The 15739-nt window shown below is 42.3% G+C and overlaps 1 protein-coding gene across 1 annotated transcript in view; it reads right to left on the bottom strand.

Moving 5' to 3' along the window:
* LOC119443069 (protein FAM117B) overlaps positions 1-15739 on the bottom strand; it is a 205256-nt gene that overhangs the window by 6905 nt on the left and 182612 nt on the right. The window contains exons 2-5 of the mRNA XM_037708213.2: positions 10552-10712; positions 3448-3534; positions 1740-1964; positions 104-172 (exon numbers count right to left, since the gene is read on the bottom strand). Coding sequence (XP_037564141.1) covers positions 104-172; positions 1740-1964; positions 3448-3534; positions 10552-10712 — 542 coding nt within the window. The remainder of the gene's footprint in view (positions 1-103; positions 173-1739; positions 1965-3447; positions 3535-10551; positions 10713-15739) is intronic.

The following is a 15739-nucleotide window of genomic DNA, read 5'->3' as shown; positions in this document are numbered from 1 at the left end:
CGAAATGGCTACTTGAAAATGACACCCCATACACTCGAATAAATGCTTCATATATGATGTGAACCACAGCTTCACAAACAGAATGGAGAACATCAGTGCTCACCCTTTCCAGTTCAGCTTCATTTTCTGTGCCTGATCCAGAGATGCCTTTCAAAACCAGGCGCTCGATTTCCTTGAAGGACACAAGGTAAAAAAATTGCTTTAAAAATTAAGTAAGTAATTCCAATGAGCATAAATCCTTTATATACACTCTGCTTAAAAAGGAATGTATGGTCTAAATATAGTTTGGTTACACAGCTCCAGCGCAAGATCTAGGAGATGATTTCGCTTCATTATGTACCGCAGAACAAAGAGGGCATTGCAATGCTTAAAGCAATTCTCCTGTGAAAGAGAGCAAGGTGCATTCAAAAAGAACAATGAATAGGAGGACTGCAACATGCCCTTGTCATCACATATGATCAACGGTGTTCAAACAAGGGATATCTCAGCTGGGTCCAGCATTTTGACATTTTGACAAGAAGACGCATTGAAACACTGACTCGAGCTGAGACATCTCTCGCTCGACCACAGTTGATCACTTTAAGTCTGTTTTCCTGTGAACCTCTGTCTCGATTCTCACTAGGCATTACATATACATATAGAATGTGCACTGGATATCACACACACATTACGGAGTCAAATGTACGCAGGTCTGTATGTAACACACATCTCTGACTTTTTGCAGCTAGGGGCAAAAAGTATTTATAGTAAATGTTGCATGTACAAAGTGAAACTTGTCACAGTCCAGGAACACTGCCTATAGTAGGATACAAAGGTGAGCTAGTTCGTAAGCAGTCATGAAAAAAAAAAAACAAATACAAATGGGACAAGAAAGAACACACTAACGCAGCTCTGCATCTGTTTCTTGTCCCATTTATGCACTGTTTTCTTTATGATTGTACTGCCTATATTTAACTGGTACACTATGGCACCAAGGTCAGGTTACAGTGCACTTCTGGATTGGGAATGGTACACCTGAACCTGAAGTTTGACTCATTCTTTTTGTAGGCTTGGCCTACATTACTATATCTCCGTGATGACACAGGTGTACATCTTCGTACACGTGAAGCCCAAGTGTACAATACAGAGAGCTATACCACAAATGTGTTTGGGCAAAAACGTTCACTACATTAATAAGTCATGAATTCCTCGTGATAGATATTGTGGTACCCAGCTTGGTGCATTCACTTATTTTTTTTCACTACGGAGTCCAGGGAATGCAAAATAAACACATAATATCAAAGTCGCTGCACCTCACAATTATTTTGTCAAGGTGTCAAGGACGGTACACAGTAAGAGTCGTCAACCTATTTCGTTGCATGAAAGCGTTCTGCCAGCTGTGCCGTGCTCATGCCACAGACCACGACCTTTATTTTTATTTTCCTTGTGTTCTAATGCTGGCGGATATGTGCATCTACTCAATCTACTGACAGAGGGTGCTACAATGTTTTTCTTCTTTTGACTAGTGTCCCCTCTCATTTGAGCCTTAGTGCCAGTGGGACCTAAGGGCCTAAGTAAGCAACCTTTTCCCACAAATAGAGTTTTGCAAGGATGCCTTACCATTCTAAAAGCTGACTAAGTGTTGCTCCATAGGGTGCCTTTAAACATGGTTTTGCCACATACCTGCTTCCTTTCATAATCTTTGTTAACTCTAATAGCATGATACAAATGTGCAAGCGAAGTAAATTATGTGAAAGAACCTGGTTCAGTCCCTCCACACTGTTGCGCATGCGGGGAGCTCCCGGTGGCGTCCGCCCTGGCCTAGCCTGGATAGGGATGGGGCCCGAAGGAGGCGGGGGCGCCACGGAGGGGGACAGTGGGGGGGACAAGGCCGCTAGCCCCAGCTGGTGGTCCCCTTGCACGGGGCTCCAGCGGGGTGATGTCCTCCCCCCCTGAGCCGTCCGTTGTAGCCGCTGACGAATGTACTGCGCAACACAAATTCGCCTTGAGCAAACCAGCTGGCTGCTGAGAACGGCAACATTGAACATATTGGTACATATCTATAAAGCTGTTATAACTAAGTTGCATCTGACAGGAAAATACCTTCATTATATTCAATATTCTATATAAACATAATTCCTTATGCACGGGCGTTGGTCAGAACCATTTTACATTCACCTAATTATATACAATAATTCGTTATATCCATTACCGTTATACTGAGATTCAATTGAATATAAACTTGAGCAGGTCTGACATTTCTGGTTAACAATTGCAGTGTTATGAGCACCTACCAGGTGGGTACCATTCAGGCCAAATGTTGCAGATCAAAACATTGTGGGGAGCAGTATAACATTTTCAGCAGCCTCATGCTCACTGCTGCTCAGTCATGACATTAAGGTCACAATGATGGCCACAGAGGTAGCAACCCACCACCAGGATGCGAGAAACTATGTAGGCTAGTGATGCCAGCAGTGACAGTGAATGGAACTGCTGTGGCCAGCAGTGTGCACTTGCCACATTGCAAAAGAAAGGAAAGAAACACTCCCGATGCTACACAGGGCTCCAACACCTGCTCAAACACAAAACCAGCAAGCACCAGGTTAAATATTGAGAGGAGGGCATTGGGAGATCATGTGGTGTTGAAACTAGAGCTTAAGCGCAAGAGAGCACGTAGGACGACAGAAGGGAACGAAGACCGTTCTACATGCTCTCTTGAACTTAATCTCAAGTTATGCAGTACCAACTAGCCCACCAGTCTATTCTGGTGTTCAAACTTGGTTTAGAACTTCACGTGCTACTAGATAGGACCTCTTTGAAGAAAAAAAAATAGTAACACTGCAGAAAGTTCTACAGGCAATGTTTTAGCATGGCAAGTGGAACATTCAATTGAATGTGCTTCAGGGACCCATTCATGAAAAGCGTAAAGATAGAACAAGAAAGTTTGGGCAACATTGATGAACTTTTCGTATTACAATAAGCATGTACAATGAATGACTCAGGAAAGCACAAGTGAGCTTGTTGGTGGGCTCATACATGTCTGACATCAAATGAAACTGTCATGTGGCTATTACCATCATTCTGTAGAATTACAATCATAATAGTGTAGTAAAAGTAGGTCAGACACTTCTCGTAATAAAGCTTCCATCTGCATATCTGTGATGCAAAAGACACACACCTGTCATTCCAATAACTGTATTGTTTAATTAGTGGTGCCTAGTTATCACAAACAATGTACTTAGCACAATGACATGTGCATGGTAGCATGACCAAGCAAATATGTCTCTGGCAGGTATTAATTATTCAGAAGGAGAGTTTACAACTGAGTAAGTTCAGGTCAGCCAATTTAGATTAGATGCTAGCTTTCTTCTGCAAATTCACAAGGACAGCTGCGACTGCTCTACAGCCTGATTTGTCATTTTATTTGTCATTTGTGACATTAGCTATGACCATGATAAAAGTGCTCACCTTCATTTCTAGAGAGTCACCCGGTGGCAAAGCAGCTTTCTTCTGAACAAATTTTATCCTCTCCACTTCTTTCCAATCATCAGGAGTCTGCGAATTGAAAAAAATAATAATAATAATTAGACTCACCTGTGTTGAGTCTATGTTCATATTCATGAGAATAATCCTGACAAGCTGCACAGCTCACAAAAGTCTGATTCTGTTACCAGGTAACAGGACTGTAAAACAGAGCAGCCAGTGGTAGCTGCTAGGAGATCTGCAAATTACCATTAATATGCAATAGTTATTAGGGCATTTTATATAGTGTGTACCCAAAGTTAGGGAATGCAAACTGCCGGGCTTACAAAAGAATACAAGGCAGTACAAAAGAACACAAAGGGCCTACAGTGGGATTTATATTTTTTGCATATGCACAGTCATTTGAATACATTATTTCTAAAGCTCCCTATTGTCTTGTACTGCCAAGAACCACAGGTATAATGAGAAGTTTGTACGTTCAGTACTTTGCACGCAACTACAATGAGGGAACAGAAGAAAGTTGATAAATTCACGTAAGGGTTAAAGCATACAGCTTTAAGAATGTTCCATTGATATGAGGGGAGAAGACTACAAGGCATTGGCAGAATGAAAGCATGAGGAAGACAAAGCAATGAAGGATAGGACAGAGACAATGGCACGAGTAATAAAAAAAATGGGCAAGTTTGCACTCGGTCGTGAAAAGCTTAGGCACAGCGAAACTGACGATCCTCAAGTCTTCCTGGCTGCTACTGCTAGGTCTTAACTTGGTTTAACTTTACTACGCATGTAGGAAGGTATTCTCGAGCGATCATTTTCGGAGGTACCTTTCCTTTCGCGACATTTAGCGTGACTAGCACTAGATATGTCAGCGCCTACGAGCAACAGCGTTCCTGGCATGCCACAAACGCAGGCAGGCTAACCAAGGTTGGCACAGTGCCAAGAACGCTGTTGCTGGCCGACGCCAAACACGTTGGAGGCTAGCTGCTCGATATCAATCAGCCAGCTTTTTTTTTTTTTTTCTCCTGGCTCAGTGCGCTGCAGAGAGAAGAGAGGCGGAGGTTGGGAAGGGTGGAACCTGACGAGAAGGAGACCACGTGCGCAGGCACGTGGTCTCCTCCTCCTCCTCCTGGTTACCATGGCTATGGCGCGGCAGTTTCTTGATACGAACCACGAACCACAAATTGCGGCTGGCTTAAACAGCTTCACTGTTAAAACCATGTTTGATCCCTATGAGATGCACTTATCTCTATGTTGCATGCATGTCCTCCCCATCGTACTTTTCAAAAAAAAGCTGCACAGTATTTGCAATAAATTTCTGTATGCACTAAACTAGTAGACTAGCAGTAAAATATGCTGCTAGAAAGAAAGGTCCCCTGTTCAGACAAATCATTCACATGGCTTTTTGTAATGAACAGCCACTGTTTGACAGAATGCATATTTCATATTGGTGACACGGTGATTTTAATCTGGGATTAGGCCCATTTTAAAAACTGTAAATATACTCAGTAATTTGCCTAGATGTAAAAATTTAAGCTCAGGCCCGTGAACACAGCTGATTGTTTAAAGGAATGCCTTTGGCTGAGAACGAGTAAGGGAAAGCTCACTGCCACTACGTACATGGCATTTACATGAACTCGACAGAGGTTGGCCAGGCTTTGTCGGATTGGCGACTGTTCTTTGGGTTCATGCGATAGCTCGTTGGGAGATCAGAGAGTTTCAGGGAAAGTCGTGTCCAACGATCTGCAGCATGTGGATTCGGTACTATTGGCGTTAAATGTTTTCAAGATGGAAAAAAGAAAGCTAAATTCTATTAATACGTAGCCTTGTAGCCTCAATTACAGTCTGCAACAGTTTGTGCATTGAACACAGTGGCATATTCAGTCATAGCCAGCATGTGATAGCAGGCAGAAATTCATAATTTTCGTGGAACCCCAGTCCCGTAAACTTCCGACTCTGACCACGCATGTATATGGACAAGTTTGAGTCCGGTCAGTGAGGCTAGGAAAGTTTTCCTCCAAGATAACAACATATGCACTTGCCCCTTGTGGATCTGTCAAGTCCCAGACCATTCAAAGCATACGGACTTAAATAGAAACCACAACTATTCCCCAGCAGACGGGCAGGCAATGGCGCTCGACATTCGCAGATGGTCTACCTCCTGACAACTGACTCACTGAGCTCAATGCTGTTATGGCTTTGGCCTGCTTCACTGATCTGGCGACAAAAAAAAAAAAAAAAAAAAAAAGAGGCATGCATTGAGTGTTATGAAGATGTGGCTTGCCCTCGACTTGGACTGGGACAACTTCTGTGCACAACTTTTTTTTATTTAATTTGAGGTGGGCTGCCTTAAGGCATGGTAATAAAAATAATTGTATAATAAATGGATGCAACATCAGCTGCACAAAGTTAGTGGTTATTGGCATTCAGCGGATCTGCTCAATAAACTTCTTTGAAAATATATACAGTAAAGTTAGTAAGACTCGTTTTATCTAACTCACAAGAAAGTAGCTGCGGGTGCGATGCAGAGGGTAATTTGATATACATAATACTTTTATACAATTTGACCACTAAAACACCATTAAAATTTCTTTCCTCCTTTTCCTGCTCTCAAGGCAGATGTTCTCAAGGCATTTCTTCTTCCCTTCCTGAGGGGTTGTTGGCACAGCATGTCATGGTTCAGGGCAGTGGCAAGCAGCACACAGTGTGGAAGAAAAAGTTATCGTTTTTACTTTTTTTTATTTCTTCATATTGGGTGAGGTAGTGCTGCATCCATCCGAGAAAGTAAACTTACACCGTCATTTGGCAATGTGCATAGTTGGTCTATCAAGTGTGGATACGATTTTCATTTGATGTAACTGCATAATACTATGTATTCTCGCTGGAGCTTCACATACCTTATTTTCCGGACTGTAAGTTGTACCTTTGTATAAGTCGGGGCCCCCTCCACTTTTTGCAAGTTCCCAAGAAAGAATTGGTGTATAAGTCGCACCGATGTATAATACACAACTATTTTAACTCAGTCGGCATGATTAAATTCGATTATGCATGCTTGTACACTGATCACTAAATGCCGTACTTACCCCATTTCAGGGCACTAAATTTCTGTAAATTTTGACGAGCCACAAATTCTAGCAGAAAGAAACTTAAACCGACGCCCTTCTTAGGCGCAGAAAATCAACATTTATTGCAATTTACTCAAAGCCATCGAAGGTTTACGCGCGAAATTCAAAACAATTTACTTTGAGCTTCATTTTCTCTTCTAATAATTGACCTATTGCTGTGTAAATAACAACAGAAGAGTTTTCGAAGAATACTTTATCAGTCTAAGTTAATTTATTGTTTTGTTTTAGTGTCCCCTTAAGCCAGCAGCAGTGCTGAGTCACCGTCGTCTGCCTCTGAATAAATGAGACGTAGGCTTGTCGCTGGCATTGCTTCTGCGGCGTGAAAAAATCTGAAAAACAATGCCCATATTGGTTGTACCAGCGTGCATGGTTTTATGCATATATAAGCTGCACCATTGTATAAGATGCACCAACGAAAATTTCGGAAATAAAACGCGACTTATAGTCTGGAAAATACAGTATTTACATAGCAGTAAATACTACAAATAAATATGTTATGAGAAATATGCTAAATTATATGGGTCTATAAGAGCGATTTGCTGTAGGCAGGATCACTGTGGTTCTATTTACTTTATCAGATGTGTAAAACTTTGATCAAAATAAGAAACAAAGGCCTTTAGAAATAAAGAAATAAAAACCTTAAAAGCTGCGGAATTGAGTGTGTGGATAAAAATGCGAATTGCTTAGAGAACTGCTACAAAGTTTTTTGAGAAAGTTCACTAATAAATTTAAGCCGTTATCTGCAACAATGATTATAGAAGGCCTCTGCTAAAGAATACCACAATGTGCAAACACTATATGGCTGATATTTTCTGCAAGACATCCTGAATATAAATGTTTGTTTATAGTGCGTGGGCACTGCGGCTGTAATTACTAGTGTGCAATGTTGTTGTCATCTGCCTTATTTTATTAATTCATTAAATATTATTTAATCATTTTGTTTTTTAGTCATTCATCTATCTGTATCGCCTGTACAGTAATTACAGCAGGGGGATATAACAATGAAACACAAACAAATGAAAGATTAAGCACATAATGCATGACAAAAAGCAGCGTTTTATGAATATGAAACAACATCTAAGGGAAGGCTACTTCACTCACTGATGATGCATACAAAGAAAACAAAGCAAGAATTACGAAATACATCCCCCAATAAGGAAATTCTCCTATTCTGGATGCGTGATCCTGTCTTTGAGATATATATGTTGGTTCACGAAAGTATTTCTCCCTTTGAATGCAGATTTTACGATGCTAAATATTATGGAATTTAACTCTTAGGTTCTTGTTATGTTCTTGTAAGTTTGGTCGTTGAAGTTTACGTTCACATTCTGTCATGCTAAGCTTCCTTATTATTATTTAGCACAAAATGAATGCCCTATTATGAACCTTTTCCAATTTATCTATGAGCATGACTGTGTATACTCATGAGCATATACTTGAGCATGAACTCAAGGTATACTCAAGTACAGCGTGCACAGGTACAGTACAGCGTGCACAGGTATACTCAAGTACAGCATGCACATGCATAAAATACAGTTGTTCTTTGAATTATTAAGTAATTCCAAAACATTTTCTCCCAGGAAACCCATAACCCGAGCTGCCTTATCGCAGACGTAATGAACATAACTAGTCAATTTTATATCAGCAGTGAACTATACTCGTAAATATTTATGCCCCATTGACCTAGTGTACATGCAAGGGTAATAAGAACGCTTCCCAATAAAGGTGACATGTACATATTTGTTTAACATTTAGGTTCCTTTCCCAACAGACACACCATGATTCTATCAAGTCTAAATCCTTATGAAGGCTAAAGTAAACAGCTTCACTGTTTACGACTCTACAGAATACAGTCATTTGCAAACATTCTAAAAGACGAAGACACGCCAATGGAAATGTAATTAATACATAAGGACATTTCCACCGGCATGACATCGTCTTTTAGAATGCTTGACAACAATCGTTAGGGGCGTATCATCAAATGGCTGCTTCATCTATCACATGCCGGGCACTATATGCCAGCTATGGTTTGTATAGGAATAGAAAAGGTAGAGATATCTGCTCAATAGAGCAAACTTAATCGATCGATGCAGCTACTATAGTTGACGCATAGTATTGTGAGGACACTGGTGTAAAACCCGCTATCAGGGTCAATGCAGACGCATTGTACGCTTGTTTAGGCTCACATTGACACCTTCGTGCCAGTTGCGTTGTTTATGTACATTCAGACTACGCCAGTACAGATGCACTTAAGCACAGACATTTACTTACCTGGACACAAGAATTTACGCTACCTTAAAATAAAGGGGTGGGAGGGCAACCACTTTAAGGTAAAGCCCCTATACCTTCGGAAAAGTACCGCCATCCTTTGAACAACGCCGCTTCTCTCTCTCCTGTATCTCCGATTGGATGATGATAGCGTGCGTTTTCACTTCTTGTTTATATATATATATATATATCCCCCCCCCCCCCCCCCCCCTCTCAGAGCCATGTCGAAAGTCCCTCTGCGCAGCCGGCGGCGGCGGCGGGCCAGGCCTGAAAGCTTCAACGGGAGCTTTCGAGGGGCGCCACCATCGACTTGCTTTATTAGCAAGCAAAAGGAAACAAAAAGAAAAACAAGCGTTTTAGGAGAGGAGGGAGTAAATGGCAGTACTTTTCCTATATAGGGGCTTTACTTTAAGGTAGTTTTGAAGTGGATATCGCAGGCGTCAACCTGTATTCACAGTAAGCATTCCCTTCAGTGGGTACATAACAGCCCTATTTTTGTTCGTTACAATCATTTTAAGCTCTTATAACCTGTGCTGTGTCAAACACAACAGTTGCAAGCGCACACGAGAAAATGCACAGCTAGAAAAGGCAGAAAACAGTGCACTGGCGCATAACATAACGGCAGGCTGATTGTTGTGTTACTGAATTTTGGAACTTATATCCAGTAAACTTAAGTGGCGTGATCTCTCAGCATGTATATTCTGTTGAACTGCAATCAAACGAACTAAAATTTTCTTAAGTTTCTGGGGCTATGCAACTGGATAGCTACATAATTTCATTGCACCTATGCAAGTGATGCTCTCACAGCGTGACATGGATGAAAATTTGATATCTGTAGCAAATGGGACAATTCCGCCTTTGCAGCTGTATTATATAAGGACGTAAGTAGGACTGCAAATCACAATACGTATGGCTGCACTGGAACTACTATTTTCGCTTTTCATGAGGCAAGGAAGGTCGACAACCAAGTAGCATTGCAGCACTGACACAATGTACTTAAGGCACCAGCATGCACAGCGAGGATACTTTGATGATCACCGCCCCTTTCACAGAATGTGCAGCATGTAGACAGTGAATTTCTTAATTTCTTGTTTGGCTTGGATTTGCACCACAGCATCCTGCTAACAAAACTAAAGGCTCTTTCAACAAAAGTGCGAAAAGAAGGCTTCCAATAACCAGTTCAGGTCTCTCTTTCACATGGTGCCACATACATAGCACCACGTAAGTAACACCACTCACATGGTGCCACTTACGCCCTTGCACAAGAATCGCAGCATCAGGTGCATGTTGACGAACAAGTGTTTGCTAGATGTGAAACTACACGTGCCTTCATTGAGCCTGTATTTGCCGTAGGGCATTATTGTGGCACCATCTAGCGTGCCTTCAACAAATGATGGCTGTTTCCCTAGAGATTTCAGTGCACACCTTTCCAGCATTTCCCACTTTGGCATTAGTCCTATGAAACACTACAGGCTTCAGACAAGATGACACCAACACAATGTATAATGTACCATTGCAAGTAAAACTGCGTGATAAGACATCTTGGAGGCACATATATAACACACAACAGGCTTTAGACAAGAGGCTTTAAAAACCGGCGCCAAAACTAAGTATAACTTGTGACTACAAGTAAAGAAAGTGTGTGCCAATACAACTTTGCTGTGAAACAGGCCCTCGTAATGCAAGAAGGAAGACGTGCCTGTGTGGCCCTGTCAACCATTGGGCGGCCGCAGTAGCTGTGCAGATCCCGCGGCCACTGAGCTGACAAGTAGATAGCGTCTAGAGAGGCTGTGCGCCGCATGAGCCCTCCGAGCAGGCTCAGCGGCTTGGCTTTGCACTCGGCAGCGGACAGGCACACACCTGCCGAAAAACAAATGCAGGAATGATTAGGAATGTTGGTGTGGCACATAATGCAGATCTGTATCATTCACAATTATGCACTTTGTATAGCGGCACAAGCATCACACATACAATACCGCGATGACTGCTCCTTTTTTAAAAAAGATGTTTTCTCGATTACTAACAAGGAGCATATAGGTAGTTACAAAGTGGTCATTCTGTTTTGAGGTCATGGGGCATGATCCTCTTGGCAGTGCAAACGTGTCTGAATACGAAATAGTGCCAACAATAATTAGTAAGGAGAGATATTAATCGTACCTGTGCAGCACACTTGAACTTGCAAAAGAAGCATGGTGCCAGCCATTCTCATTTAATTTACATACGATGGCGGCTTTCAAACACGTAAGAGGGAGCTTTAGCGTGGGGCCAACCCCAATGTGCCTTTTGGGTTGGCGCATTGTGGCTGGTACCATGCTAAAGCTTGTATTCAAATACATGTAAAAAACAGAAATGCCTTTATAAGACAACCCCTGGAGTGATTTCAATTAAATTTGTTGGATTTGAGAGAGAAAGGTTGATTTTAATGATGACTAGAAGAAAAATTTTTATTTAGGGCATACATTTTTTACAAAATAACCGAAAATTGGCAAATTTCGAAAACACAAGCATGAAGTTTACAAATCCGTAACTCCGTGCCAAGTACAAATATTGCAGCTTTGTAAACTACACCGTTAAATCATCTAAAGTGGACCAATTTGATATATAAGTTTATAGCTTACGTGAATTTTTGCAATGTTTACAAGGCTTTTGCAAAAGTTTTACTCACAGATTAGTGGCATATTTCAGAGTGGCATAATTCAGATGTATTATTAGGTGCAGTATGCATAATTTTGACGTTGTTTTTCATTGCCGAGTTACAGAGTTGTAAACTTGATAGTTTAATTTTTTTTAATATAACAATTCTGAGCACTCTTTATTTAAACAATTGACCGCCTAAATAAAACATTTGCTTCGAACAGTTACTGTATTTTAACTTTTTCTCTTAAATGCAACAACCCTTATTGAATTCGGTGCAGCGGTTACACACACGCACAAAAAAAAAACGATTTCTCCGTTTCCATGACCGCAAGCGAAAGGCTCATTCACACCAGCGACTAACAGCTGTCGCTCATGAATATGGTCACTTTACTCGAAAAATGAACATTTTGGGCCAGTCGCTCACTGCTCCATTTTCCAGTCGCAAAACCTGCTGAACCAATCAGATGCGCAGGAACATTGGTTGCCTTGAGTCCTTTTCGGTCGCCAGTCACAATTGGTCACGCGATCTCCGGTGAATGAGCCCTAGCTTCCTCAGTTTTAACAGCAAACATGGCCATGAGACCGCCCATCGTGCCGCTTCAAGCAAGCAGTAAGATACAATAGCTAACCAAGAAATGCTGCATTAACTGACTCTTGAACAAAGTGCAGCATAAATTGCATTTGTGGGCTTCAAGTCAGAGTATCACATTTGTTATGGCTCCCTATGAAAGCAAACGCAGCCAAGCAGAATGAGGTCTCAGGCAATAGGTGACACATACTACAAGCGAGGATATGTTGTTTTCACATCTAAAAACAAAAGGAAGGCTGTAGTGCAAGTATGTAGTGCAATTATAACAGCTTTCTAAAATATATTTTTCATTGACGTCGTCATGGCCACCATCTTGGGGTGTCGCCATCTTAATTAAGTAAACAAAGAAAGTAACAGCACAACAGAACCGTCTTGTACCGAATTACAATTTGATAACAGTGATAACCTAGTGAAAAGCAGTCACCGTCAAAAAGCAAGACAATGTACGGGGAGGTGATACGGTTCACTGACGTCATCGTGGCCGCCGTGCTTGAGGTTAGGGTACTAGCACGGTGAAAAGCTGCTTCCGTTACGCCATGTAAACGCTTACCTTATAGCAAGGTGATGCATACCTGTCAAATTTTTAGAAACTAAATCCGGGAGATCTTTCTAACGGGGGTGTCAGTCGGTTACACTAAAGCCCCTTGATCTTGAAAGTAGCGACACTCTCCTCCGCGCGCGCGCTTTCCTCCTCAATTCTCCTCGCCCGCCGGCTGCGCGCGCTGCGCACGGCACGCTATTGCGCCTGCGCTCCTGCGGACGGGCCGCAGAATTCGATGGAGGCGCATTATTTTGGGCCAGTTGCGCGCCCCAGTGGCATAGAATATTTTGAAAAATGGTGATAACAGCATGGAGAATGCTGAAGGCAACGTTTATGATGAGGTTGGTTTCATCTTAAAGCCGTATGAATGACACACACTGATGTAAAAGGAGCTTTGAGGTGAGTTGTATACTCCAGTTATTTTTTCTGCCACATGATACGCTGCTTTACTTCTTGCATGTGATCTAGTATTGCTTGTGGCAGATCGCTCTATGTTTGGCAGTTTTTTCTTGTATGTGCAAGCATGTGAACCGCAGGTATTACATTCAGTGTGCCTTCTTATAATGAATTACTGGCGAGAGCATCGTCCGTCCATGTGTTTGTCTCAATGTCAAAGTAGCTTTTGCGCTGTGGTTTCTGCATTGAATAGGACGGTTCCGCAATTTCAGTGCAATGAAGCGGTGCCGGCAGCCACTCATCACCCACAATAACATAAGCTGAGGAAAGGTATTTACAGATTATTCTTTAGGCGTCGGTGTCAATGAAGCTTAAAAAATACTCGGTATACCTATGGGAGAAGGCATTTTATATTTTCAGGCAAAAGACGTACGCCTCTGGAAAAGGTATTTTGATAGTTCACACCAACATACCGTTAAATTATGTAGTAGGATACTTAAAATTGTGATTTTGATTAGACATCAGAAAAACATTTATCACACAAAAAACAAAAAGAATGGTCTGTAAGATGCTTTATTTTCGTGCATGCGCAAAAAACGTTATTTGACAAGATACAGATAACGTAGAAGAGTATCATAATATTCAGAATGAGAAACAATGCTAGTGTACAAATATGCCATGCAGTACGGATGGCAGCTGAGAAAAAGACATGCCCAAGAAAACAACAGTAGTAACATTATGCCATGGCACAAACCTACACCGTTTAATACATGATAAAGCAGTATCAGTGCGGCCGAAAGTTGACGGGCAATTAGTTCTTGCGCTAAGAGCTTGTCCTTTCCAAAAAGCGGCTCTGTTGCGATCAAAACGACACTCCAGGTGTCGTTCATGCACGTTAATCGACGTTTTTCCACCCTAATCCTCCTTAATATATCTTTATCCACCCTAAACCACCCTTAATCCTCCTTAATCGACCCTAGCCCTCCTTATTTAACCTTAATCGCCCTTAATCAACTTTAAACACCTTCATACAATCGTTAATCACTCATGAATTTACTTTGCCAATAATTAATAATTTATTATACACGGCTGGACATGATTTGACTCGCTTCTGGCCTTCATTAGGTCACGTTACTTTCTGTACCTCAAACGCTCACCTTGAAAATATCCAACTGAGGGTCTCGCTTTAAAATGTGGACTAGCTGGCGCTTATCACCTGCAATACCACGGGTATACTTGCCACTATTTTTGGGGGGGCCTTGCATTCATTGTATTTGTGACTGACACACACATCGAAGTAAGCTGGAAATAGCTCCTCTACAAGCTGCTATTTCGATTTTCAGTAAAACAGGCAACGGATCCTAACAATCACGAAAAGTGCGATCTAGAGGCTGTATCTTCGGGTATATCTGTTCAGTGGAAAGCAGAATCTATAGTGCTGCATTTCCGATTGAATAAGAGTTGACGACGTGCGAGGTGATGAGTCCCAGCAGAATATTCAGCATTCTGAGGAGAACCCCATTTTTATGCTACGTACAAATTGCCGCAGCAAAAACGCGAATGAGCAGGCCGGAAGAATTGAAAAAATGCAGCATTAGGGGATGCTTTGATACGAGCAATAAGAAAGGCGCCTTACATCGCAAACAACACTGTTCCTTGTCGAGACAAAGTTCTTCCGGCCAATGTTGTGCAGCCACTGCTTCTTGCGCAAGCCATAACGCTTTCCTTGCGGTATCGTAAAAACTGCATAGCCATCATCACGCTTCTTGCTGCAGTTATATGCGCAGCAGCACGGCATAGCGCCAGCAGACAGTGCTCGAAACAGCGTGCAATGTTAGCGCGCGACGTTCTCTATACGCCGAGCCAGCCGAGCTGAGGCGCAAAATGGCGCGAACGAAAAAGCAAAACACAAAGCAAAACGCAAGCTCCGCTCGTTTCCAAGCGCAACGGCAGGGAGACCAATCATCGTGCAGGAAAACGCGCCCAAGGCCGTCTGTCGCGGAGGGTACTCGCGAGGGGCGAGGAGGAGGCGAGGAGGTCGCGCGCCGGCGGCAAGGTACAAAGAGTGGCGGTACTTTCCTACATCAAGGGACTTTAGGTTACACAGCCCCCCTCCCCCAACGTCGATATTTTCAAGTACTGCCAGGAGAACTTCATCACAATTTTATTTACAGATATACAAATGGCCACATGAACATCAAGCACTCACTTTTGCAAGCATTTTGTTGTTGCTAATCCTGCCTTCAAAATTTAATTAAATTCTTGAGTCTTATGCTCCACAACCACCATCTGATTATGAGGCACGCCATAGTGGGGAACTCCGGATTAATTTCTACCACCTGAGGTTCCTTAAAGTGCACCCAATGGACGGCACACGGACGTTTTGGCATTTCGCCCCCAACGAAATGCGGCCGCCGCGGCCGATAGTAGATCCCGCGAACTCGTAGCGCAATGCCAAAGCCACTAGGCAGTACGGTGGGTGTTCAAAAACTCTTCAGGTAATGTTTGATTGTAAGAAATTCCATTTCTTTCACATTTTGCGAGGTTGACGTTTCCCAGTGTCTTGAACGAGGGATGCATGAACGAGCGGCACTGCGTCCTCGTATTTTTCATGATGTTAAACTGCCGCTCGCACTCTGCATTGCTCTGCGGTATCAAAATACCCAGCGTCACTTCGGCTGAGCACTACATAAAAAAAATGCTTCATTATACTTTTTGTGCTAG

Source organism: Dermacentor silvarum, chromosome 2, assembly GCF_013339745.2.
Source record: "Dermacentor silvarum isolate Dsil-2018 chromosome 2, BIME_Dsil_1.4, whole genome shotgun sequence".
Classification (NCBI taxonomy): domain Eukaryota; kingdom Metazoa; phylum Arthropoda; class Arachnida; order Ixodida; family Ixodidae; genus Dermacentor; species Dermacentor silvarum.
This window is presented reverse-complemented; position numbering and strand designations above follow the sequence as displayed.